This window comes from Onychostruthus taczanowskii, unplaced genomic scaffold, assembly GCF_017590055.1.
Source record: "Onychostruthus taczanowskii isolate IOZ18803 unplaced genomic scaffold, ASM1759005v1 scaffold8, whole genome shotgun sequence".
Classification (NCBI taxonomy): Eukaryota; Metazoa; Chordata; class Aves; order Passeriformes; family Passeridae; genus Onychostruthus; species Onychostruthus taczanowskii.
In genome coordinates this window covers 8985017-9011868 of record NW_024505892.1, presented here as the reverse complement: position 1 = coordinate 9011868, position 26852 = coordinate 8985017, and the positions used below count along the sequence as shown (strand labels likewise).

General features: G+C 37.0%; 1 protein-coding gene across 9 annotated transcripts in view; it reads right to left on the bottom strand.

Annotated features, from left to right (window-relative positions):
• Window positions 1–26852, bottom strand: part of EYA4 (EYA transcriptional coactivator and phosphatase 4) — a 143931-nt gene that overhangs the window by 104560 nt on the left and 12519 nt on the right. For 4 of the 9 annotated variants that reach the window (XM_041423867.1, XM_041423868.1, XM_041423869.1 and 1 more), the window contains exon 2: window positions 21498–21600. In XM_041423867.1, the coding sequence (XP_041279801.1) occupies window positions 21498–21530 (33 nt within the window). In that variant the 5' untranslated portion in view covers window positions 21531–21600. Of the gene's footprint in view, window positions 1–4573; window positions 4765–9101; window positions 9165–21497; window positions 21601–26852 lie in introns of those variants that run through there. The other 5 variants (XM_041423870.1, XM_041423863.1, XM_041423873.1 and 2 more) reach the window with 5 other exon arrangements.

Sequence of the window (26852 nt, the reverse complement as noted above, 5' to 3'; positions counted from 1 at the left end):
CTATTGGCCATGCACAGAACCACACCAAGTGTGACACCCTGTGCCTGAGAGCATTGTCCAAATGCTTCTTGAACTCTGTCAGGCTGTGACCACTTCCCTGGGGAGCTTGTTCCAGTGCCCAAACACCCTCTGGGTGAAGAACCTTCTGCTAATATCCAACATAAACCTCCCTTGACACAACTTCAGGCCATTCCCTTGGGCCCTGGTCACCACAGAGGAGAGATCAGTACCTGCCCCTCCTCTTCCCCTCACAAGGAAGTTGTAACTGCAGTGAGGTCTCCCCTCAGCCTCCTTTTCTCCAGAGTGAACAGACCAAGTGACTCCAGCTGCTCCTCATACAGCTTCCCCTCAGGCCCTTCACCATCCTCACTGCCCTCCTTTAGATCTTCCTAATGGTTTTTATGCAAAAGTGAGACAGGTAGTGAGTGCAGTAGTACATGTCAACATCTAAAACTGCACTGCTCAAAACCCCTGCTTAACAGGTGTTATTCTTCTTGATGTTGTGTCTCTTATTCTGCACAAAGCCAGAAATGTCTTAAATTGAAAAACTGATAAAACTCTCTGGTTTAGCTCCATGAAGCATCATTGAATGGTGCATCTTCAGTATTCTTGCAATATCATAGATTCTATTTTGTTCCTTATCAAAATTATAGAAAACATACCACTGTTCCTCCTTATTAAAAAAAAGTAAAAGGGAAATTACAGTACTACAAAGCAGCTTTGGAAACTGCTTTTATATATATATATATATATATATATATATATATAATGTTCTAAATAATAAAATATCTGTATGAATTTTTAAAGCATTCATACAGAATGTTTTTTCAAATATTACAGAAACAAACACCTATGTTCTAAAAATCTGTTCTAATCCTTTCTTACCATTTGCAAAATTGATACATCAGTCCTTTAACACCTTTTGACTAGATTCTCAGCAACAAATGGGAAATCCAAAATGGGAAATACAGAAAACCACTGTTTAATTTTGCCAGTTCCATGGTTCCACTGCATGTTGTAGCATCTTCTTCTCCTACAGCTACATTTTAGTTATTCTGAAGAACTGGTTTCACTTACATTTTCATTTACATCTCACCATGAAAAATTATCATTACTGTCAAATGTTAAGCATTATAATACACATAATATAATATGATAATATGTATCTCCTTATCAAAGTTACAACTTCTCTGCTGGAAACCCTACCAAACACTAGCCACACACAAAAAAAAAAAAAAAAAAAAAAAAAAAAAAAAAAAAAAAAAGAGCAGGGAAGCAGATAAGCAGATATATCCTTATTTTCTGGAATTCCATGGTTTTATTCCTCTGAAAAATGAGAGGGGAAAAAATCCCACTTAATTGTTCTTCTGGTTTCAATAATTTTATTGAAAATTTTATTAGTAGTTATTAGTAGTTTTATAGAAAAAACATAACATTCCATTTCTGGATTTTCACCACAATCAGAGTTGTTAAAGCAGTTAAAGATGCTTCTTCATGTGTCCAGTTTCACACTCTATCTACCTTTCCACACCTCTTACCAGGCAGGGCTCAGCACGTTGCTGCCAGCCTTTTAACTACCCCAGGCACTGCTGTGTACTCCTGCTTTGTACCACTGCGTGGTGCAGGCATGTCCAGCTCTTTCAAGAGGTAACTTCTCTAAAAAAGTGTCATTGCAAAGGAGAAAAATAAAGGCAAAACTGACATTCTTGATTGATGGCAAACCCAGACCAAAAAAAAAAAATCTGCTACAGGGCAGTTGAAATAAAGGTACTGCACAGAGAAGTGATTTTCTGTATCTTATTGTGCTTTTAAGATAATGTAGTAATTAGCAGACAAAATTATATTCTTTCTTCTCTTTCTTGAAGAAGCCTTTGTCAAAGTGCTTTTGTACTCACCAGATTACACACCTTCTCATTTTCCTCTGGCATAAAAAGAAATGAAAATGTGATGTATAGTTGCATGCTCAGGGCTATGTCATCCTGTTTTCCTGAAGAATTATCAAGTGCTCCCTGTGGTAACCTTACACTAAACTAAGAAAACATTTTGAGGTATTATCGTGGAGTTTTAAAGATGATGATACTTCAACACCAACCTAACTGCTGTTAAGTTAGGAGAGAGTGCATTAACCCCATTTACTTGAGCCTGCATGAATCAATGGTGTGTTTTGCCCACCCTCTCTAGAACTCTGGTGGTTTAAGAGAGCAGCTAATTGACTGATTCAACAATTCCACATTATTGTAGATCAAAATGAGTTGACATCACTAGTATAATGGTGTATGAGAAATTACACTCTGGTCACTAAACTAAGGTGGAGCAGAGATGAATTTGTTTCTCCCTCACATACCCCATTCACTCTTGATTCTACCTCTACTTGTATTTTTCTGATGGAAAAACCATTTCTCCAGCAAGGAATGACTGCAACTGAACACAAGAAGAAAGCATGCAAAGACACAGGAAGAACTACAGAGCCCACAGCTACCCTGCCTTTAAATTGGTAATTGCAATTATTGCTGTCTCTTGCACAAAAAACATCTTATACTGATAACAGAAAAATTCAAAGGAAGAGGGATGCCACATTTTAGACAACACACCTGAGTGATTTCTGGGACCAGTCAGACAAGGACAACAGCAGTTGATGCTTGATGCTTCAGGTTGCTTTACTGTGAAAGATTTGGGTTTGTTAGGCATTCCCTGCCTTATTCCCTTTAGAATCATAGAATTATTGGAATGGTTTGGGTTGGAAGGGACCTTAGAGAACACCTGGTTCCAACCCCCCGCCACAGGAGCTCCCCCAGGCCCTTTGAGGCAAGAGAGCAACACTCACCAGTGACACGAAACAACACTGTCACCCAAATGAGATGTTTAACTCTTTTCCACCAATATACTGCCAGAGTCATGAGTTAGAAGGAACAGAGGTGGAAGAGGAAGAACAAAAATAATGGAAAAGGAAGGGCATGTACTTTCTTCTGTAATTCTGCTCAATCTCTCAAAGCTCTATTTAAAAAATAAAAGTTTATTTCAACTCTTGGGAGCTTTCCATCTCCTATGGATATTGATTATGATTCCTTTTGATTTTATTTCCATGGGAATAATTTCATTTTATACTATACATGGTTATGGGACCATGACTAAAAATACTGCCTTCTTAGCAATTTTTCTTGACTTTCCTGAAGTTTAGCAATTCAGCAAATAAATAAAATTACTTTAGTATAAATCATAGCTTAATAGAATTGTTCATAGTACCTCAATTCAGCAGCAGACCAAGAAATAAGTAGATATTTGTTCTGATATTCAGTGTTACAGACAGAACACTGCATCCACTGGACACAAAGTGAAACAATAATTCATTTACATTTTGGTGTAAATATTTTCCCCTCAGAGTAATTTTTTCTTGCATCCATCAAACAGTAAAAACAGCATTTTCATTACAGTCTTTCTATTACTTATTTAGCAATGTTCTGTGAAGACTCAGAAAATTTAATTTTTAATGAAGAGATGAAAGTATGTTAGGGTGGCACTGATGACCCAAATCTTGAAAAAGTAAGGACAGACATTTTTATTTTAGAATTTTCTAGTAAAATATATGCTGCCAAAAATATGTCCTGCTTTCAGGATGAACTCACAGAGGAGTGAGCATGGAAATATAATACAAGAAGCATTGTTCTGAATTATTTTTTCTAAAACTGTAGTTTTGAGTCAGGTTCTTACCATTAATCCCTTGCCCCTCTTACAGGACTTAGGTGAATAGGGAAGGCTTTTTCCCATTTTCTGCTCAGCTGGGAACTTAGGCAATGCTTCTCCATTACCACAGTCTCATTCTGAAGTGACTTTAATTCTTAATGCCTTAATCACTTGTGCTTATTAAATTATTTAAAATGTGCTCTGAACAACAAAGAAAAGAAGGACCTTCCTTTGCAGCTAATGAAGCAAAGGAAAGTTCTGGTTTCGCAAAACTTGTCGGGTTGAATGGGCAGCTGAGGAAAAATGCCCTTGAAAGGTTGTTTTATGCCTTTTGCCTTATTTTTCTACTTACAGAAGAGGGAAATAAAAAAAAAAAAATAGGTGAAACAGAAGCCACAACACAGAGGTGTCATCTTGTAACAAATTTCTTCCTGAGAGGAAATAATGATTTTTCCTGGTCATGTTGACTTATAATGTCTCATGATCGTCTTCATATTTAGTAGCTCTTGCACCTCAAGGGTTAGCAAAATGAGGCTGCTGCTCCACAGCACCTCATGCCCTGAAGGTTGTATAAGGAAACTGTGACTTCTATACTGATACCTCCTCCTAAAGAGCTGTAAAACAGGTAGCAGGTAGAAATGCCATGAAAAGGGAGCAGTCCAAAGCCCTTTCTTTGCTACCAGGTACATGAGCTACAAACAGGGATCTCCAGCAGAGGACAGGTTTAAATATGCAAAAAAAGGGCCAATGACCACATAGGGGTGGCACATGGGCATGGCAGGAGGACCAGTGTCAAGCCCTTGAACGACCTGTGCTCCAGAGGGCTGCAAAGCAGTGCCCAAACCCACACATTAACAACTGCTAACTAGGGCAAGCACATAATCCATCTTACCTGCCAAAAATTTCCTTTAATGAGACTAAACACAGAGGTGGTAATGTTCAACCAGCAAGTACCACCAGCCTTCATGCAGAAAGTCCCAGATTACCACAGAGAACACTGGGACCTGGGAGGGGTGGTTTGGTCACTCTCCTTTTTGTAGTCTTCCCCTCTGCTCCCAGGCTGTTTCCCTTCTAAGGCAATCTCTTCAGCAAAGTTTATAAAGTATGAAATGTTTTTCCAGAAAAAAAAAAAAAAAAAGATTAAATTGTTAAGTTGTGTCTGTGTGAGCAATGCAATAGATTGTTAACTATGCAACAGAAAGGCAGCTTGGAAGAAATTTTACAGCTATGAGGTGAGCATAATCTCACCAAGACTACAGAATGGTTTTACCAAAAGAAAAAGAAATTTAAATGACTTACCAAAATAAAAAGCCAACTTTTTTTCCACTCATCTAAAGATCCTTTTGGATATATGTACTTTGTAATATTCTATTACGTTGCCAAGTATAAAGAATATTTTGTGTTTCATGAATATAGAGGCAAATCTTCTTTATTTTGCATTTTTTCCATTAAATACCCAACAGAGACCTCAAAGGAAACAGTGGAACCTACCAGAATTCTCAGAAGTGACAAGTAACATGCAAACTGCAGAGTTTATGTTATTTGAATAACCTCCCAAAACTAGACACCAAACAAATCTTCAAGCATATTTGAATTTCATGTACATACAACTACTTGAGTGTGGTAAATATAATAACATTTGCAATTTTGTGATTTGTGACATTTTTTTCCCTTAGTAGAAAAGCAACAACACTAATCATCAATACATTATTACTACACATTATAGAAATTATCAAGGGTGAAATCAAATTTATTGCATCTGTAACACTTCCAAAAGAGAACAAGAATCTGGACCTGTGCCAAAGAACACACTTTGGGCAATCACATGATCTTCGAAATAATTAAATTAATTTTGTTGTAAAAAAACCCTAAGCTGAACTAAATACCAAAACCAAGGCTATGAAAGTGATTTCCAAATTGAGAAGAAAGCTTTCAATTTCTTTTAAGAGTATCCATGGCATCTAGGTTTCTAACATGAAATGCAAATATACTTTCTATGAATTACAACCTGTATTTATTCAAAACAAAGGGATTTAAAAGATTAATACCATAAATACAAAGACTGATTCAGCTCATAGATGAATGCACTTTATCAAAATCTGAAATCATCTAAAGCAGGAGGAGACTTCCAGAAAGCAGGAAAAGCAGAAAAAAACTGGTTTGTCTTCTAATATCCACCCCCAGAATGTCCCAGGTGGGAGATTACAGCCCACATGCCAGTTACTCACGGGCTCCAATTCAGAAAAGCATACCTATTCAGGAAAGCACTTAATTAAGCACATGCTTATATGCTTTTCTGAATCAGATCCATAGTACCATAGGAAATGGGTATAACAGACATAAAATGAATGAGTAAGAGTAACTGGGAACTTAGCTCCAGCAGAGCATAAGCTTTCATTTATGTACCTTTATATTTTTTAAGATATGATGCGCTGCTTAAAACAGAACAGCTGAGCATACTGCTCTGTAAAATGCAGCATGGACAAAAGGAGATCTGACTATAATCAGATCCTGGGACCCATTTGGTATCTTCACATGCCTAATCCACTGCAGAAAAGTGCTGGAAAAGATGCAGACCTCCTTTTGTTCACATTCCAACAGACGGACATCTTTGGGCATATTGATAAAAAGGGGATAAATGGCTGGTGACCAAAGAGCTGCTTGTCACATGGTTTGAATCTACTGATCCCAGTTACAGCAAGGACAAACAGGGAGGCAAGGAAGGAGACAAGTTTGGATGTGTTGATCAAGCAACAGGGAAGATGTCAAGAACGACATTCCTTTTTCACTAGCAGCAATGCAGAGCAAAAACTCTGCATTTTCCCTTCCTTTCAATCCTGCTCTATGAGAGCTCCATCCAAAACTGCAAAACAAGGTGGCCACCAGCAACTGAAGTTGCTCAGCAGTTGCTCCAGGCAAAGCAGGAAGCTGATCGAGGACAGAAAAGGGGTCAGATGGATTAAGAGCCACTGGCAAGGTCTGAAAAATGCCAAGTTTAGATATGCTGTCATATCTGCATGTGATTATAAACCAGCAGGAAAACCCTGTGGTCTGCACTGGGGAAACCCAAGTCTTAGAATGGTAATTATGCCTATGTATGGGAATACCAGACCCCTCGTTTAGTTTCAAATTACTGCTTTGCTAAAAAGGGCTACCTTTTTCACGTAGTTCACACTGACTTTCTATCACTAAAAAATAATTTAAAACTGAATAAAAGCATGTAACAGCAGATCCATTCAAAATTTCACACTAAGAGCCACAAAGTTCAGAAATGTGCTGCTGCCCAGAAGAGCTTTGATCAAAGAGATAAAGGCTAGATCTGTTATCTCCTTCAACACAAGAGAAATTAGTTTTAATATATGCTGCAGTTTAATTCCTTGGCAATTTTTATTAACAATGAAAAACAGCAGAAATTTTATTAAGTATTGGATACTCTAAACTTTCACAAACCAAAACCTACACAAACTCTCACAATATTACAAACATGTTTTTGAAATCAGTCCATCTATTAAAATGCAGAGGGCTTTGTTCAATTCAATTGTGATGTTATTAAGCAAACTTATTCAAACCAATCTTGAAAGATTGAAAGCTATGGTAATGAGATACTATTTTTTAGTTACACTTACCAAATCATAACATCATGCAACTAAACCAACAGAACAGTTTTTTGAATGGGCAGCCTCCATGAACTGAGATCCTGACGGCCAACCCGGCCCCGTGTAATGGAAAGGTGTGCATAACCTGAGCAGAATACCAGGGCTGCAGATGTACTTCAGAGAGAGAAGCAAGGTTCTCTTCAAGTCACAGCAACATGACAAGTAGGTAGGACAGAAACAGCAGAGGGCTGCAAAGTCTGTGTACCAATTAATGCATTGCTACCGCAGTCCGACTTAGAGTTTCCAAAGGCTTTACTTATCATCATGCGACAATCACTGAAGGATCTCTAAAGGATCATGTATCCAGCCACAAACCCATGCAAACAGGCAGCAGCTTCTTTACTGTGTGCTTTTAGGATGGCAAATAAGGATGCAGAAGTTCCTCTTCTCTGAATATGAAGACTGTAGTCTAACAGCTTCTCTGTTTGAGGTTGTTTCCTTCCGCAGTCCTCAAAGCCCATCACATCCTACAGCCATACTAATTACAAATATTCTGGGTTGGATTTTCATTTTTCCTCATGATTCTCATCAATTAATTCTTTGCACCAATTTTTCTTACTAGCCAAAATACAGACACAGCAAGAAATTACAGACGCATCCTGGGCATACATGCTACTGCAGTGCAAAAATGTTTTTTCAAAAGCATTAAAAAAATTACATTTCAAAAAATTTGCCAGATTTTCTCTCATCCTTAGGTTGAATTTGCTCAAATGACAAATATTTCCAGTATGAACTACAAAACAGTGGCACATAAAGTACACATACTTGCTTGTTCCACTGCATAATGCAGTGAAGGTAGGGCTTGCTTTGGTCACCATGTATCTTGTTTGTTTACTGTTACTTTGATAATCAAGAATTTTCTACTGAATTAGCAGATGCTTACTGCTTTATCAAAATTCAATATTTAAAATATTAACATATTTCAGTATTTAAACAGTGGCTTTTTTGTCGGAGATGTAACAGATGTTAAAACCAATTAATAAAAAAACTATCTTCAAACCATCTCCACTAAATATTATACATCAAAATATTTACACTAACAGCAAGTGTGAAAATCACATTTCTTTATATGGTACAGAAGTAGACAGGGAAAGAAAGATGGCTGGAGCAGATAGAAAGAGGGTGGAGCAGACACATATTTTCTGTGCTTTCTTATTACACCACCTAAACCAGAACCCTTTAATGCTAATTGTGCCACAATGATTTCCACTTCTCTGCACCAAAAAGGCTAATTTTCTTCACTACACATCCCTTGTGGGTGCTGAGTGGAGAAAGCACAGCAGTAGCCTCTTGTGTTCTAGTAAATACTGCCATTAGAATAGTGTATATATTCGTAGCTTTCTTCAGGAAACTAAGAGAAGTACAAAAAGCAGAAAAAAGTTGAAGGATGGTTGCAAGTCCACATGACATGTACATGGTTATGTATCTTTTTGGTGAAAAACGGCACCAAATTCTACACTCTGCATGATACCATTACTGCACTTTTTGTATTCACCTTTTATTGCTGCAGAACAGCCTAGTCTGTTCCAGGAATGCAAGAATGATTTATTCCATCATTTGCTTTCCATGTGGAAGGCAGCTACAGTTTCTCTTAATTTCTAAGATGGATCTTTTCTCCCTTTTCCCCTTTAATCTGACATCATTAAGTCTCTGACTTACAGGGCATTATACCTTCACAGTATGTACCACAGGATGTTAAATGGGAAGCCCTGGGAATAAAGCCAAGTTCCAGTGCAGTTCATGTATTCAAACTCACAAGCATACCTTAGTCTGGAAATGGGTAAATCACTCATTGAGCTTCTCTAACTTGAGTGGAGGCATTTTCTCCTGGAAAAGCAGAAAAATCACACATGCAAACTTACCAGGTGACATTACTAACTTTTATAGATGAAAAGACAGTGTAGTCTTTTCCCCCAGCTGGACAAAGCTTACTGTAGAACAAGAAGTGGAAGAAAGTGGCAGGAACTTTTTTGGTCTTCACATGACAGTAACCTCTCCATGTAGCCAAATACAAAGGCCTTATCTCTGTAGCAGTATTTGTACAAGGCAAAAAGATTACTGCAGCAGTCCCCATCACCACATAAAACACCCTGCTTTACACAAATGTACACACAAACCTTCCCTCCCTGCTTTGCACTGTGGCATCTGTTGAAGACCATTTTCTGACCCCAAATTACAAGGGTAACTGTTTATGGTCCTCTGACAAAGACATAAGGAAAGATATGAAAAAAAAAAAAAAGCAACAAAACACCACCAAAAAAAACAAACAATCTAAAACAAAGGATTAAGCAGCTGGAGATTTTCTCTGCATATACTAGCACATTTATGCCTCTAATGAACTTCAAGACTTTTATAATGGTCTGATTGTCTGAGATACATTTTTTACTAAGATTAAGCTCAAAAGCTACCACTGAGCAGCAGCAGAATAGCAGGGACTTATTCTCCCATTCTCTCCCAGCAACTAATAGTAAAGGATAAGTGAATACTAGGAACAGACAAAGAAACCTCCCAACATCAGACAATGTTCCAATAGTCTCTCCTAAATGACGTGTTTCACTTTTCAAGTATTATTCAGTCATGGCACTTTGATGTTTTGCTACAGCAGAAGTACTGAAAAGTACAAAAAACAAAGAGTAAACACAGTGGCTCAGTGAAACCAACAGCCAAGGAGCCCTGTCTGTATTATTCACCCTAACAAGCAGCATTGCTGCATTTTATTTTTCTACATTACTGTATATACTTGGCCAAAGTATCCTCACACTCATAATTTACACAGTTGGTTACCTTTTCCCCCATGGATGCTATTTTCCATCTTTTGCTTTCTTTCAGCACTGAAAATTTGCAGGATAATCACCGATAAACCATGAATTCCTATGTATACTCTCCATTGATTATTTCCTCTGTGAAAATGTAAACTTTCCAAGAGAACTGAGGTATTACAGATGTTGATATTTTTTCTTGTCTTTTTCTGAAACCATGTTATGAGCAAGTATAATTTCTGAGGACTGTGAAACACTCATCTGAAAATTTCAGATGTTTTGAAATGCTCCAGTGTTCTTGGCTAGGCACTGCATCACTTATTCACTTGAGACCTCAAGAACGTCTCTTGACACTGCTGGAAATCACAGGACAGCTAGTTGGTCAGCTCCTGCTCTTGGTATATGCCAGATGGATTTCTGTAACTGGTGATGTTAAAGAATCTGGGCTGCAGCTCTTTCACAACCATCTGGCATCCTTTCTCTTCAGTGCACATCATTCTAGGTGAAACCAGACAGCAAGGAATATAGCACTGCCCCTGGGATAACTACATTTATTTCTCAGCTCCATACTCTTACAGGTAAGCATGCTGAATTTTGCAGCTTGATTTGCAGATCCACAATCAGGTCATGTCTGCAGTACTGACTGAGCATTATTGCAAGACCAGTTACAAATGGAACTCAATGTAGACATAAAATTTTACAGGGGTCTTTTTGACCTGCATGGTAGGCATGAGAAATTCATTCATCCATTCAGGAGCACGTAGTACAAGCTTCCTGACCATTATAGTCTGCTTTTTATTATTATATAGTTTAGCTTGTTGACCACATCAAGATTTTCTTGTCTGAAAAAATACACAATTTCCCATGCATCACAGAACATGAAAGTAGTGATTAGCACAATCTAAACATATTTTTTTTTCTCCTGCTCTTTTAAAGTGCCGACATAAGCTTTTTGGACAGCAGCTCTGCTTGGTACCCTACTGATGGGCTTTCAACCATAGGTAAATTTTACAGCTGCATAACTATGTTGGAATCAGGCTCTAGATTTGCATTAAATTTTTGTAGATGTAACTGGTTAACTACAGCTGCATTGCTAAAAAATTTTCCAAATTCCTATATTCTAAGCACTTCTAAGTCTTCTTTCATCAATACACAGGTATTTAGACAAAAATACAAAGCAGACCTATAGACTATCAACTGGAAACAAGTCACTTCTTCAAATCTATTATATTTGGTAGGATGTCTTATTAAGCAATTACTCAGTTTTATTTATCACAGCATTTCAGCAGAACTCTTTATATGGTTAATGTCCAAAACAGAAGATATCCAGCAGCATCAGAAAAGCAGATGAAGTGTAACATTATTGCAACACATCTACTTCCATAGACATGTTTTAAAACACAGTTTAATTACACGAACTGAGAGATTTTCAGTAAATAGTTCAGCAAAAAGTTCTTAAAATACTGGCTAATTCTACCCTGCTAAATCTAAAATAAGGTATTATTTCAGCCTGGGAAGTTCAGGTCAATCACGTGTTTGCTTTTATCAAAACTGAGTACTGTTGAACACCAGCACTAAGAAGAAAGAACTGGAGAGTTTATGAACAATCAGCCAATGGTGCATCACATAACTGCCCTTGATCCTACAAGGACTATTTCCTCTACTTCTACTTTCAATTTGCAGTTATCTTCAGATTATATCTATTATTGTGCAAGGAAAATGTACAATTTTCCTTCAATTAATTAAACTCTGGATTCCTTGGCTTAAAAGCAAGTTACGCATGAAATGCATATGAAATTAACTTCTTGAAAGCCTATGATTTTCATTTGTGATGCCCCAAGGAGTATGATTTAAATGATCATTTACTACAGTTATTAATAAGCATTCTATTTGAAATGACAAACTCACTCTTGCACCTTGAAAGCTATAGGATCAGGGGATAAAATTAGTTTTATTTTTATGAAACTTCTAGATGCAGGTGCTACACTACAGAGGCTACAGGTTAATCATCAGTTTTACACTGATGCAGTAAAAACCCATGAAAACTCATTATCAAAGCTGTTTAACCTGGGCAATGAATTTGAGAACATGGCAGACAAGGAGTTAGAACACAGGATAAAGAGCAGGGCATCTGCAGGTCCATAGCCCACCAAAGCTCCAGCACCACCATAACCACTATTACTAAATGGCAGAAGAAAAAGTACATACAGAAAGCTGTAAACAAATACATTATTTAAGATTATTTAAGATTATTTAGCATAAACTGAACTTGTGAATGTGCTAATGACTTGAGCTCAGCCTGAGTAATTAATCTCTTGAAAAGGAGGTAATAGATAGATAATGGAAACTGATAACCAGTAGCTCAGGGTGTGTATTAGAAACTGATTAAATGTATGTGAAGGGAAACTGTAGCTGGATTGAAGGTCCTGAACACTTGTACCCCTGTATACAGCATCTGACTGACTGTGCACAGCATTCACTCTTCCTGTGTGCTGGATTCCCTGAGAACAGAGGCTCCTGTGTCCAGTGAAGTGAAGGCTGAGTGAATCCAGTTCATGAAATTAAAAGCCTCCTGGAATGGTCCATGGCAACCAGGGTAAGCAAGAGAAAGCAAGGGAAGCTCAGGTGCCCCTAATGCATTAGGGCCTGTCAGGGCCAGGCTGCTTACATGAATGCAGTTAATAGTGGTTGAAGCAAAACAGAGGATACCAAAATAACTAACCATTAACTAGAGAACACATTGCTCCCTCTGATGGTAAAACCCACTGAATGATAGAAATACTCCACACATTTAATTAAGGAATTATTTTATTTCACTGTTTCAAAAATTGTCATACTATCAAGTTTATTTCACAACTGAAAGAAAACAAACCAAAAAGGAGAGGAAATGACAGCCCATTTCACTCAAGCAAAGGCCTGAACTGCTGGGAAAGCAATGTGCTGTATTCAAGGCACAAGCTGCTGGTAGAATTTTTACAGAGTAAGAATCTTCGAATGAATGGGAAAAAGAATAAGAAGAGGTTTTCCTAACTGCTTGAGAGCCACTATGAGGATCACCATTTATTGAGAAGTTCTTTCTCACACTTGATCCTGTCTGGGTGGGTAAAAACACAAATCCTATTTGCACAGAGTCAGTAAAAAGGATCCCAGTTAAAGCACAGATTACTGGACTTTGGACTATAAGCATAGTTTGACTTTTTATTGGATGGAATTTAGCATCTCCACTGCCATGTCCAGCAACACAAGGCTCCCAGGCTGTGGGCGTTACTATATAAATCCCCAAAAGCTCAGGTGGCAGCCCAGCACATTTCAGTGCAAGCCATGAGAAGTCCCACAGGGAAGGTGACTGCATGACAAACTGAAACTTGAAAACCTGCATAATTTTTCAACAGCATTGCTAAAACTGAAATAAGATAAACATTCTTTTTCATTTCAGAAATAAGTGATATTTGCTTTAGCTCCTTCTCTTGTATACTTTGAATTACACAAAGAAAAATTTCACGTGGCCCAGGACCAAAGACTAAAAATTTAAAGCCAAGTAAGGTTTCACAAAAACAGAAACAATAGAGACCTGAACTATAAAAGATGCTCTTTTTCATGACAGAAATCCCATTAGTCACTGCTTCCAGTACCAAAACCAAAGAAACAAACAAAAAGAATCAAAAAATCATGGTCAGCAAACATTCCTTCCTCTGCTGTTGTCATGCACAAAAAAAGAAAGGGAGAGAGGGAGAGATAAACTAGATTTGCTGCCTCATTAAGAAGAGGTTTGCTCAGTCTTCACTTAAACACACCTGGTTTCTTAGTTTCTCAGCTAGAGCTTGCCTTTATAGAAGTAGTACTCCAACACGACTCTCTGGGTCTCTCAGATGAAAGCTGCTTCATATTTGGGTTGGTCACCTCTTTGACTAAAGGACAATCACTGCTGAAGTCCAAGTGCTGACACAAGGCAAAGAAGGCTGCCATGACAATATTCTTATATAGCATTCAGTGTTGCTTTCAAGAGCATGGAGGAGCATGAACAATTCTTAAAATGAACTATTTAACTAATAATTTATTTAAATTAATAAATAAACAGCACAAGTTTCACATTGTTATTCCAATGGGATCCTCTGGGAAAACCTTCTGCCTTAAGTTATACTATGGCAAAAGTATTTTCATTCACTGTAGCCAAAACATTTCAATGATTTTAACATCTTCTTCACATTGCTAAAGATTTAACCAAATATAAGAGAGGACAAGGATATGAGTGTGATTTAATGGGTCTGCATGTGCCCAATGTGTTTAAGACATACTTTATAAAACAGAAAATTAGATTCTTTGCCTAGCATAATTTTATTATTTTGAAATTATTTAATATTTCTCCGTCATTCTTCTCTTTTTTAATACAAGTTGATTTGCAAGTCAGCCACTTGGATATGTAGGTAGAGCTCAGATAAAAGCTACTATAAGGAGAAGAAAGAAACCATGACTGTTACATGATGCTGAATAAATATTAGCCATAGCCACAAATCATTCAGATGTATTTGCTAGTAAAATATTTCTGAAATTATTGCTTTTATTCTGTATTGCATTTCCAAGTCTTTTCCAGAAAAGTATTTAAGCACATGCCTAACTTAAAGCACATGAAAAATCCCATTGATTTAAGTGGGTTTAATCACATCCCCTAAGTCCCACACATTCTTCAGCACACTGCTGCATCTGGACTTTTTATAATAATCAAATGAGTAGAAACATAATGTATGTTCAGTGTAAACCATGCTTTTCAAGTGAAAATGTAGCCTTAGTTATTTAATAGGCATGAAGGCACTGGGCATTTAACCTTGCAAAATGAAAAAGCTAGAGAAGATTGATTTACTGTGATGTTGTTGAATATTTTGCTTTCATTACAAAACCCTGACCCCTTTTTACTGAAGAAGAAAGTATTTCTGAACATGTTAACTTCACCTGGACACTGTAGAAATCAGAAGCCTAAGCTGATGCATAATCTCTGTGCTAAGGAAACCTGTATTTCCATTCTGCATTCACAAATATGTCAAATGTGGACACTTTCAGAAATTTTGTGAGGAATTCTAAGTCAAAATTCAATACTAAAATCAATTAGAAGTCTAGCATTTATAAATGTGGTATTTTAAATGCTTGAACAAGTATAATATCCTACAAGCAAAATTCATCTGCAGAATGAATGCAGAATGTGTCTGCCAGATTCTGATTTATTCTGAAAAAAGCAACATTTACAGAGAGAGATAGTACTTTTATTGGACTGACTCACATGTTACAAATCTTATGTATGCACACATAGATACAAACCTTTTCTTAGGTGAACAAGTCCTTGTGGAGGATTCAAAGAAGGTCTAAACTGGCCCCATTTTCAGGCTTTGAAGACATTTTTTTCCACCTACAAATTTTTGTCATTATTTTTTCTAGTGGTGTTATCTGCTACAATACAATAGAAGTCACCTCTGATATCCATATCACATCAGGGCTGTAACACCACTAGTAATAGAGAAGTCCATGTCCAGGAACCCTGGAGACCCCTGTGCAGAAGACAATATCTACCTTGGGGAAAGTTCATGTAGCTTATGGCAGTGGCAATTTTCCCAAATAGTTCTATCCCTAAAATTCTATTCTGGGGCCTCTCTGGAGCCAGAAATACCAGCCATAACAAACTATATAGTAGCTATGTGTCAGTCCTTGTCAGCAGTCCAAGGACAGTGTGTGACAGCAGAACATTTTCTTTTATTGGTTTTCCTTGTTATTAAATAAAGCCCATACAGTGCCTTTCCATTTAAACCTCTGATACTGACAGGGTAACATCTTCCAGGAGACAGGCAGAGAGCTGAACCAGAGGAAACATGACAGTGACAAGGACAGGAACACTTCTGTTTGCTTGCCAACCCCTCTTCTCGTCGCATCGTGCAAGTTTACAAGCCATGGATATTATTCTGTAGAATTCTCTTGGACACATTTTTAAGAGATGGTGTACTTAGCTTTTAAAGAAACATGCATTCAAGTTAGAATTTTAATAAACTCAGAAAAAATGCACATTTCTATTACATGCATGTCAACAGTGAACATTTGTTATCTTTCATGCCAAACTATTTCTCCAATGATATGCAATTCACACAACACACAAGTCTACTCCGTTTATTCTGCATGCCAAAATACATTAATTGCTTCTGAGTGCTGTTTCATTTGGCCTGTCCCATTTGGTAAATGACAGAAATAAAATATATATAAAACTACCATGTAGGTTCAAAAAAAGTGCCTTCAAATTTAATAGTGGTGGATTATTGTATAGAAATGACAGAATGCTGAAGTGGTAGAGCACAAAGGAATGAGCAAAAAAAAGTGTGTGTGTGTTCACAGAAGTTGTTATGTCATATGTAAAGGTCTTACAGCTGAGAGAGAACAACATTGATGTTTCTACTTCAAATTGAGATGAGAGACAAGGAATTATGGTATTACATTTTATTCTTGATCTACTGTAATTCAAAATGGGTGATAATTTTGGATCATCTATGGTAAACCACCTCTCTGTGTCATTTACTGTATCTGTAGAAAGGAGGTAGTAAAATACCTAAGCAACTCTCAAAAATACTCTGAAATAAACCTTTAAAAAGACAGCCTGGTTTTCTATTACTTTCTGTTACAGCTGAGTTAAGTTACAGTATTTTTCTTCAATGACTGATTTTAATTAAAAGCAAATAATCACTCATTAAGAAAAATATTTTTTTTCTTACTATATCTGTAATTTCTTCACTTGCCTATCTAAAATGTTCTTTGCTTTCATAACTGAAGTATTTGTGCATGCTGCCACCATTTCATGACCAGCAGCTAGACTAGATGACTTCAAGATATCTCTTTCAAGCAACATCACTAACCTGAGAAGATGAATTACCTGTAATATTCCAAGTCCCACAAATATTGATATAACAGAGATAACAACAAAATGCTATGCTGCAATGCAGAGCAGTGAAACAAAGCATTTTAATCAGGTAAAGAGTTAAAACTAATTTTTATTTCTTTGCAATGAGCTCCAGCTGAAGTGCTAGCAGGCTGCCCACCCCAGATGTGGGGAAGATTAAATGCTGCAGGTACAGGGCTCGTGCAACAGAGAAGTAGCTGCAGCTGAAAACTGATCTGGAAAGGGATTACATCTGACAGCTTCACACATTAAAACACAACAAAAACGGGGAAACAACACTGTCCAAAAAAGGTTGCCAAGGATCGTCCATCTGCAAGTGGGCCATAAGTGCAAGTAACAGATATAACAGTCAGTACAATCTGATAAAAAAGAAATAACTTACCCAGGGCACAAGGGAGATGATTGTCCAAATGTCACAAAAATAAAAACCTGTTCATCCAGGTTTAGCTTCACATCTGCTAGTGTCCTGTCCTATAGCACTGCAATCTATTGTTTAATTCTAGGTTAAAATGAAGTAATCTAAATATGCAGGCTGTTATATAAAAGGGCCAGGGGATGAAATTACACCAGTTTCTAATAAGGCCCTTTGAAACCCTAAACTAGCAAGTTAGCAGCCAAATTGTTCTTCTACTAACACAGACTGAATAGAAAATGACAACTAAAAGATACAAAATAAAGAGTGTAAACCTGTAGTCCTCAAAATCCTAAATGTGTCTGCTATACCGAAGCACAGCAGAGGACTATTCAGGTGCTAAAAAATTATAGTTTTATTTATCATTTCCAAGATCAATCTTGAAAACTTTTGTCTCCTTATCACTAGACTCTTCATGAATACAAGATCTGTAAAATTTCCTTTGCTTATATTTCAAAACAAATAGAACTTATAACATCTGTCCATGTAAGACCAATTGATGTGGTTTTAAGTATTCTTTCACTTGGTAAGTAGCAGCCTGCACCTGGTGACAAACCTCACACCAGAAAATGAAAAGGACCATTTGGTTATTTTCTTCTATCTGTGCAATACCTGTCTTACTATTTTCCTCTTTTTCACTCAGAATACTATTAATGGACCCTTCCCGTAAATTAAAAGAAAATCCCATGCATGGATGAACAAATACATTCTGCGTCTGAACTGGAAAGGAAAAGAGAGTTGTGAGCTTTTTTGGACACACACCCACCCTAGAAAGTATAGTAGCATGCTAGGCCTCATCCCAGACTGCTCCATGCCAGCTGCAAGGATCCACTGGATCTCAGCTGCACCTGATGGATCTCAGCTCATCTCTGCATCAGCTAGTAAATTGTGTCATTCTCCTGCTGGTCTTCAAAATACAGCTATTCACCTATTCAGCTGTGAGTAGAGACAGTACAATAAACACTACTCTGATTCTGACTCATTTTCTCGCGGAATGATCTTCATTAAGTCTTGATTCCCTCACCTCTGCCAACCAGGAAATGGCAAAGGAGAGGGGGCACAAGAGGTTTCCCAATACAGAGGCTCTACAGGACAATTAGGCAAGTAGACTGACTTCTGGTCAAAAACAGGAAAATCAAATAAATTACTGACATAATGTGTATGTGTATATATATACATACATACATATATATATATATATATATATATATATATATAACATCTAATCAAACTGGCAGCTCAGAAAACAGCAGCTGCTCAATTCAGTCAAACACAACTCTTCAGAGGCTCTGAGAACAAGGGAGCACAGATTTCTGAAGCAGTGTGTGGTCATGCAGTCATTGCACTGAGACAAAAGGGGATGAATTTATTACCCATGTGGCAACAGGGATGCTGTGGAATTGCTCTTAGGTATGATGATATAAGTTTCACCTAACTAATATGCTTTCAGGATAGGAATCACAGAACCAATAATTTCTTATTGGTGTATATTTTGAGTTAAAATAATCATAGCGATCTAAAACTTACAGAGAAAACTGTCAGAATAAAAGCTACACTACATATCATGCTTCAGGAGGATGATCTACTCTCAAAAGTTAGAATAATTTCCTTTCTTTAAATAAAAACCTGAAAATTATTCTTGTTCACTATACCAAGGAACTGTGCCTGTCTTCTTTTCCCAAGGATGAAAGATTCTTTAACAGAATTCCCAGGGAAATTATTCCAATGAAGGAACCTTTCTCTACAGAAAACTCAAACACACCATGCAAAAGCAAACACCTTCTAACCCATCTCAGCTGCAGAGAAAGGCAGACTTTAAAGTAATCAAGGACCAAACTATTCAAAGCCTAGGTACCAGCACAGATTTGAACACAGGTCTCACACTTATTCACACAACCTAATACACATGCAACAGAGGCTAGATCCTTATGCTCCATGAATTTTCATGATCTAAATATTATTCATTTAACTCCCAAAAGAAATTTTGAGGCTGGAGTGAAGTACTTACGCTCCCTGAACACACCAAGAATTAGAAATCCTGCCTGATGGGCAGAAACTGCCCAGAGCCAACCAGTATAAAACACATTAACCAGTACAAAAGAGCACAGCTGCACTTCAAGCAGATACATCTGGTACCTTCTTAGAGTTTAAACCACCAAAGCCTCCTCCTTCCTGGGATCTCTAGACCACAGACATGCCCTGTGCCTTTTAAGGAGCTGAGACAGAGATGCTATTTTCTTTTTTGAAAACTGGCTAAGTGAGGAGTTTAACTGTGATGCAACAGTGAAATGGCTTTTGAAGTTGGGAAATTAAGGCTTAGTGCCTGCTCTAGGCAGACAAGCCTCACACAATTCCCAGGACTGTGCCCAAGCTCTAGGTGAGATTTTAGTCTCAGTGCCCACCTGGATACAGGGAATTATGAAACGGCTCTCCCACACACTACCTTCAAGTTCTGACACTGTTAGTGAAGAGTAAGAAGAATAAACTCGTCTTGAATCATGACTTTCTGTGACACTAGCATAAAGGCAGCAAATCCTACCTTCATATGCAACACAGCACAGATTTCACCTCAATTTGCAATCTGCAGACCATTTTCACATGTAGCATAAAGCTATGCAGGAATTATGAGAATTATAGAGAGATTATACCATGATGGGGTAGTAAAATTGCTTCTAAAATATGCATTTTTCAGGCATCCAGTGCTGCAAAAACATTTTAACTAATATGGAAAGATGTTTTTTCCAGTAAGCTAAACTGGCTCATCTACCTCCTATTAATAACTACACCATGAATACTCCACAGAAAAAGTGTTTCACAGACTGCAAGAGATGAACTTCTGCCTAATCTTTTATGACCTTTATAAAACTTTATTAAATTATGAAGCCATGTAGCCTTTACAGGCTCTAAAGTTTTGCTTGGGAACATTTTAAATACATAAATATGTGCAGCTGTCCCAAGTAGTGCCACTATGGGGACTTAAGACACTGTTAAGACTTTCCAGTCCTGTACCATTTAAAATCAGTAATAAAACTCTAGTCCAAGATAAAGTCTCAGATAGGAGCTACCCAGCCAGGAGCAAAGTACTCCTTATTAAAGAAAATTATTGACATTTTAGAAACACTGCAACTCTTCCCACTTACTTGCACTTGTGTTACCATGAAAGTCTCTTATACATATACAAACAGGTTTATTGATGGAGGTCTGTGGGTAACCTCCTTCAGCACATCAGAAATAGAAATACTAAATCCCTTTGTTCATCTTTAGTACACTAAGTCCAAGCTGAGAATCGTAGGGACCATGGTACTGGCAAAATGTGTCCCTGTTGTGAGCAGTAAGAAACAACAGAAAATTAGGATGCTAAGAAGCCCAATACATTAGATGGCAAGCCCAGAGAGTTTTGAATTTGCTCAGAGCCTGCTGTGTCCTCAGAACTGCAGTCTGGTGGTGAGGAGATCTGAAGATGATATCCTTAAAGGCAAGGAAAAATAAGAAAGGAAAAACGAGAAGAAATGTCCACCTCATTTTTCCCAGAAATGTCATCAGTGAAAAGAAGAATCTGTCTCTGACATGGGACAGGGGGATAGACTACCAATTCTCACAATCCCCTTGAAATCCAAGAGAATCCTGAAAAAAATGTCAACTGTATATCATCCGCCACAGTCTGACCATTTGAAATATTTTGTTTCTGTTTTTTGTAACCCTTGAATTGGAAAAACTGACAGACCACTATGGAGATACATTTTAATGCAATTATTTGAACAAGGCATATCACTGTCCATGTTTATAACATTTTATTCTTCCAATGCAGCTTAATTATATCCCTCTAACAACTGTAGTTCTGCAAAATCTTACATAACAAAGACCTTGTTCCTTTCAACAGGGAAAAAAGATTAAAACCACTTGTACCATTTAATGTACAAACTAAAATGTTTAAAACTAAGAGCTTGAAAGATTTCCCCAGATCTTACTATAATTTTTAAATCCAAAGGAAAATCCTTTCACGCAACTTGGTTGAACAGATTTCAATTTTTTCCATTCAATTTAGCAACATTTGTACTTACGGACTGTTCACTTAGATCCTGAGAGTCTTCCATTGAGGTTATTCACCTTTCTTTTCCTCCACAAGCAGAAAATTATCTTCCTTTCAATTTACAGCTTAGTAGTCTAAATTAAAAGAGAAGATTAAAAAACAACATGTTAGTCTATGTCCTCACTTCTAAGACAAATCTGCAATAAACAAACACCCTAACTAAGGTTGTAGTTTCACTAAAACCTGAAGCAAAGTTCTCATATAAAGACTGTTTTCATGTAAAGTGCTTCAACACTTTCAGTATTATTTTGGGAACTATCTAAAATATACCAACAGAAACAGGGACTTTTCTTTGGCTCCTTCAAGAGAAAAAATAGCTCTGAAAACAAACCAATAAAGAAGCTAAAATGTTGAATACAGGCAGCTGTTTAAGTAGTCAACTAATGATAACCCTTGAGAGAACATCTTAGAAAGACAGTTATAGAACAGAACTGCTTAATACACATTTAATGATAACCTCTTAGCCATTAAGTGTCTGGCATAAAAATAGGTTATTATGCAATTATCAGCATGAAGTCCCCTCTCTAAGGTTCATTAAATTCCTTTAGGATTAAATTAAATACACAAAGTGGTTTATAACAAGCGGCTCCCTACAAAGTGCTAAATGGCAGACATTATCCTAATTATCTGCTATGTCTATACCTTCTCTAATAGGGTGAATCATTCTCATGAAATATGGAGATCTTCAATAGGAAAATTCTATTTTCCAGGAGTTCAGCCTCTGAATGATCATGGTAACCCTAACTATAAAGCCACACGGTTATATTACAATCTGCATCCTTAGAAAAGATCCATTCTGGACTTATGCAAATTTGCACAATTTAGAACAAAAAAAATGTGACAGGGATATTTAATATATGCAATACCATATTATTAACAAAAGCTCATGTTACATTAAAAAACAAAACAATATGCAAACACATATGTCAAGGAATCCAAACATATTGGATTTGCTTATCAATATTACCTAGAGTTGTTTATCAAGAAGGCACTACAAGGAATAACCTGGGACTATGCTCTATAATATAAACATATTATGGATCTCTGTTTTAAATTCTGACTAGCAAGCACTAATAAATGCAACAAGGGTAAAAAACTGTACAGCTGGATTGGCATTTGCCGAATATTTGAAAGGAACCAGAGTTATGGAACCCATGTGGAACAAGTCATGGCACCCACATATTCTCACCCACTGCCCTGCATTGCCCTGTGAATACCTCCTCTCTAAATCTCAAGTGTCACTTTCTTGCCATTCCTCCACTTACTCCCCAAAATGTAACTCCCAAAAATTCATTTTGTTTTGCACTGGATATTTTCTAGAACACACAAAAATGCACAGCCCCAGTCTATTTTGCTTTCAAGTTTCACCTGGATTTTTCCTGTCACCAAATGACACCCTCCTGTCTTTCTTCCCTCTTGCCTAAGTTTCAAAATTATTTTCGTTCACATTTCACTAATTTTTGCCATGATGTTACATAAGGAAAAGACAAATTTCAAGAAAACCATGTTACATGTATTTCACCACATCATATAGCTGAAAATAATTCATGCTTTTCAAAATGGTTTTAATCTCCTCTCTGTTTCAGAGGGATCCAAGACATTAATGTCTTCCCCCACAATGCCTTCACCAAAACTGTAATCACTTCCCATGATTTTTTTGGTCAATGCGGAGCCCACACTCCTGTATTTGTAAATATCTTCTCCAGTCTTTGTTCAATGAAGCTAAAAGAGGAATTGAAGGGCTTCTTTAAAACACCCACTACAAGCAATTTTCAGAAAGGAGCCTTCCATGAATAATGGATATTTTAAGAGAAAGCAGCTCTACATGGCATTGCCTGCAGCAGTCCCAACCAAAGGAGGCAACTGAAAACACAGAGACGATTCTGACTAAAAAAAAATATTCCATTAGTAACTTGAACATGAAATCTGCTTTGATTTAATGAAAAGTTTGTAGTATGTTCATGTTATTTCACTGGTAAGATTACTCTCAGAAAAAAATGGTCAAAATAAAAAATGTTTAGGAGATTATTTTACTAGTTTCTAGGTATACTGACTAAAAAGTCAGTACCTGGCTTGCATTCGAACAGCAAATGTCCTAATTCTGTCAGTCAGTCACCGAAGGTGGCAGATACTTCACTTTCTGTATGAAACTCAACGATAACTCAACTACAGAGCTACACCAGCACATACAGACCCATATTTCTTTCCCTATTGATGGATGCTTAATCAAAGCACTCTGAGATCAATCAATGGATGTCACATTTTTCCCAAAATAAACCCAGTGTATCAAAATTTTAAATACATCCCAATGACACAAATCCAACAGGAGTTTTACTAAGAACTGCCAATGATTCACCCACAGTACGTGTTGTGTCCCAAAATTCAGATGGGTGTATTCACTGGAATACGTCATTAAATAAGCCACTTGTATTAGTCGCCCTCTAAAAAAGACTTAACTTTCATGAATTTTCAAAGTTACTTTACTGAATTGCAAGACAAAGACAAGCTTCTTTAAATCTTTGTAGAAATACAAAATATGTTTAATACATCATTTGCAAAAACATGCTAAATTATAAGTTTCCATGGAACTGCTGTTCATCTTTACACTGCCTCAAAATTCACAAGTTCTTACTGGAAATGGAGCTTTTTGAAATAAAATTCAGAAATAATATTTTATCAGTATTACTCTACCTATCAACAGCTAAATTCTACTTCATTCTCAGCCCAGTTAAAGCAGCTGATTATAACCAACTGCTAACACAAAGATTTTTATAATGGCAGTTATGCCAATTGCACTTAGACCAAATCCTTTAGGGTTTAGTTTTATAAATTTGTAAAAGGGGAGAAAAACCATTAGAGAAGTCAGTGATTTAAATAAGACCAACATTACTCCCTAATAAAGATATAAAATTAAAGGATAATAGTAACCTCGTGCTGTTTTATGAGGCAATAATCCAGTTACCAATTCAACCTTGTAGTTTATTCCATCAAGAGAACCAGATTAAAAACAGAGGGAGGGAGGGCACTTTTATCCCTATTATATTGCAAGTGTTTCTAACTGGGTTTAAATATTTTTAAAACTGTTGTTAAAAGTCTTAAACTCACAGACAAGCCAGAATGAAGAAAAATGCCTGTTTCTCCTCTTAATCCACTCCTTGCAGATGTGGCTTTAAAACTGATGAAGTGTTTTATGCTCCCAGATAAAAATTTACCTTTCTAAGAAATTTCTTAATTAGGAGGATTCCTGACTTTCCTCATCAACAAATGCACTTAAATCTAATTTTTTTATTTATTTGTTTTTATCTGGGGGAATAAAACACTTCATCAAATTTAAACTGCAACTTCCAGGACTTGACCATGAGGAGAAACATGTGTTTCCTTCCAGAGATATACCCATAAGTTAAAGAAAATAAACTACTTGCAGATCTGCTGCACACTGCTTTATAAATTACTGAAAATGTAATGCAATTTCATTTTCTATGGGACGTCTGCTATGATCCTGGGCTGCAACTTCCACAAGCTCAAGATAGAAAGTGAAGCTTGTGGACCCACAGGTAAAAACCAGCCTTAAAGCACTTGACATTTCCCAAGAGTATCTCAGAGGCTGCTTCAGGCCCTCCAGTTGACCAGACAAGGATGTGGATCTCCCAGAAGAATCCATCATCTGGAAGAGGAGTTTGGCCATCAGACAAAAAATCTCCCCCATTTCACTTCAACAAAAAAAAAACTGGGAAGAACGTCCTCTCTTTGGCCACTAGGAGTTGGTCTTCTGAAATGAAATTCAGGGGCAGGGGGAGCATTACCCTCAGTTTCTACCACATTTTTTTCGCATTATAATCATCTTGGGCACATTTTCACATTCATTTTATTCTGTTTTATCTAAAGAACACCTACTTCTACTGAGATTGTATCACATGATGCTCCCTAGTTCTTCTGGGCTTGTATCATGTCATGGTCTGGCAATATAGTTCAGAAATTTCATGATCCCAGACAAATACGCTATACTGTTTTACACGTTTTGAAATGTGTCGGTAATAACCCTAGCAGAAGGATGCTGCTGTGGTTTACACAATTCATTCAGCCATGAAAAAGAATTCATTTCTGTCACAGCCACAGGATGGGAGTCAAAATGTTAAGAGAGCAGTGGCTACAAATAGAGCAATTTCTCATTTTCTAGTGCTCCACTTCAGAAACCTGTGACAGGACTAGTACCTAGTGCTGATAGCTGCCACTGAATTAATGCAGGATGTGACCCTGTAAGTGAGGATGGGTCCAGGGCCCAAACTCTCACAGTCTCTCAGGCAAGTCTCACTTTGGGTTTGCACCACTCCTACAGAATATCTGAGTAGAATAAATCACATTCAAGACACTGTGAAAGATTAGGCAAGGCAGGTAATGAGAAAATTGCTTTAGAATCAGTACAAGAAACTTGTTCATACATACTGCAATCTCATTAAATTAGATTAATTCATGCTGTTTGTTTCTCATGAATCCCGTTTCTTTGAAGGAACAGGGGAAAGGGAATGGGCAGTAACAAACAGGCACTCCCTAATATTCAGTAATTTCCTACCTAGGAAAACATCCTTCTGGTTGTCTGTATGCCTACCATAGAAAGTCTCATGTGAAAAAGATAAAATATAAATGTGAAAAAGATAAAATACATTGAAAAAATAAAGTATCTTGAAAAATATTTTCAAAAAAATAAAATATCCTTTTAATTTCCTAAATTAAAATGAAACAAAATGTTGATTTATTAGAATTTCAACTTTGTCTGCCATACAAAGCCATCCTGAAAGTATGACCCTTTCAGGGACATGTATTCTTCCCTAAGAAAAACAGGCAAGTGAACAGAAATATATTCAGAATTTCTAAATTATTTTAATTCTCAAATTTTTTCTTCTCTTATTCCAGAAGGATTCTTGACGAAAGCAGAAATGGCTCAGGAATTTTGCATGTGTATTTAGGTTTTAGCTGAGGCCCTTTCCTTAGCTGTTGTCTACTATCTGATATCAATATGAGTGAAATGATCCTCCTGAAAAACTCCTGTATCATTATAGAAACAAATCTTGCTCCACAGACTAGAGAATTAATGAGAATATAGTCTTTCCCTTCCTCTCCTTCTAATACTTTTTCCCTTCCTTGGGCCCTTCTCTTTAGAGGGTTAAATATGGCTGTGTTTGGATCAGTTTGATTTCAGTCCACTTTTAGCTTGCAGAAGATGAGAATTTTACACTCAGAGAACTTTTAGAGCATTCTGGAAGCCTTCATAGCACATCCAGTTCTCCCTTCTATATTAGTGACTTCTAAAAAATGGAGCTCCTTCCTC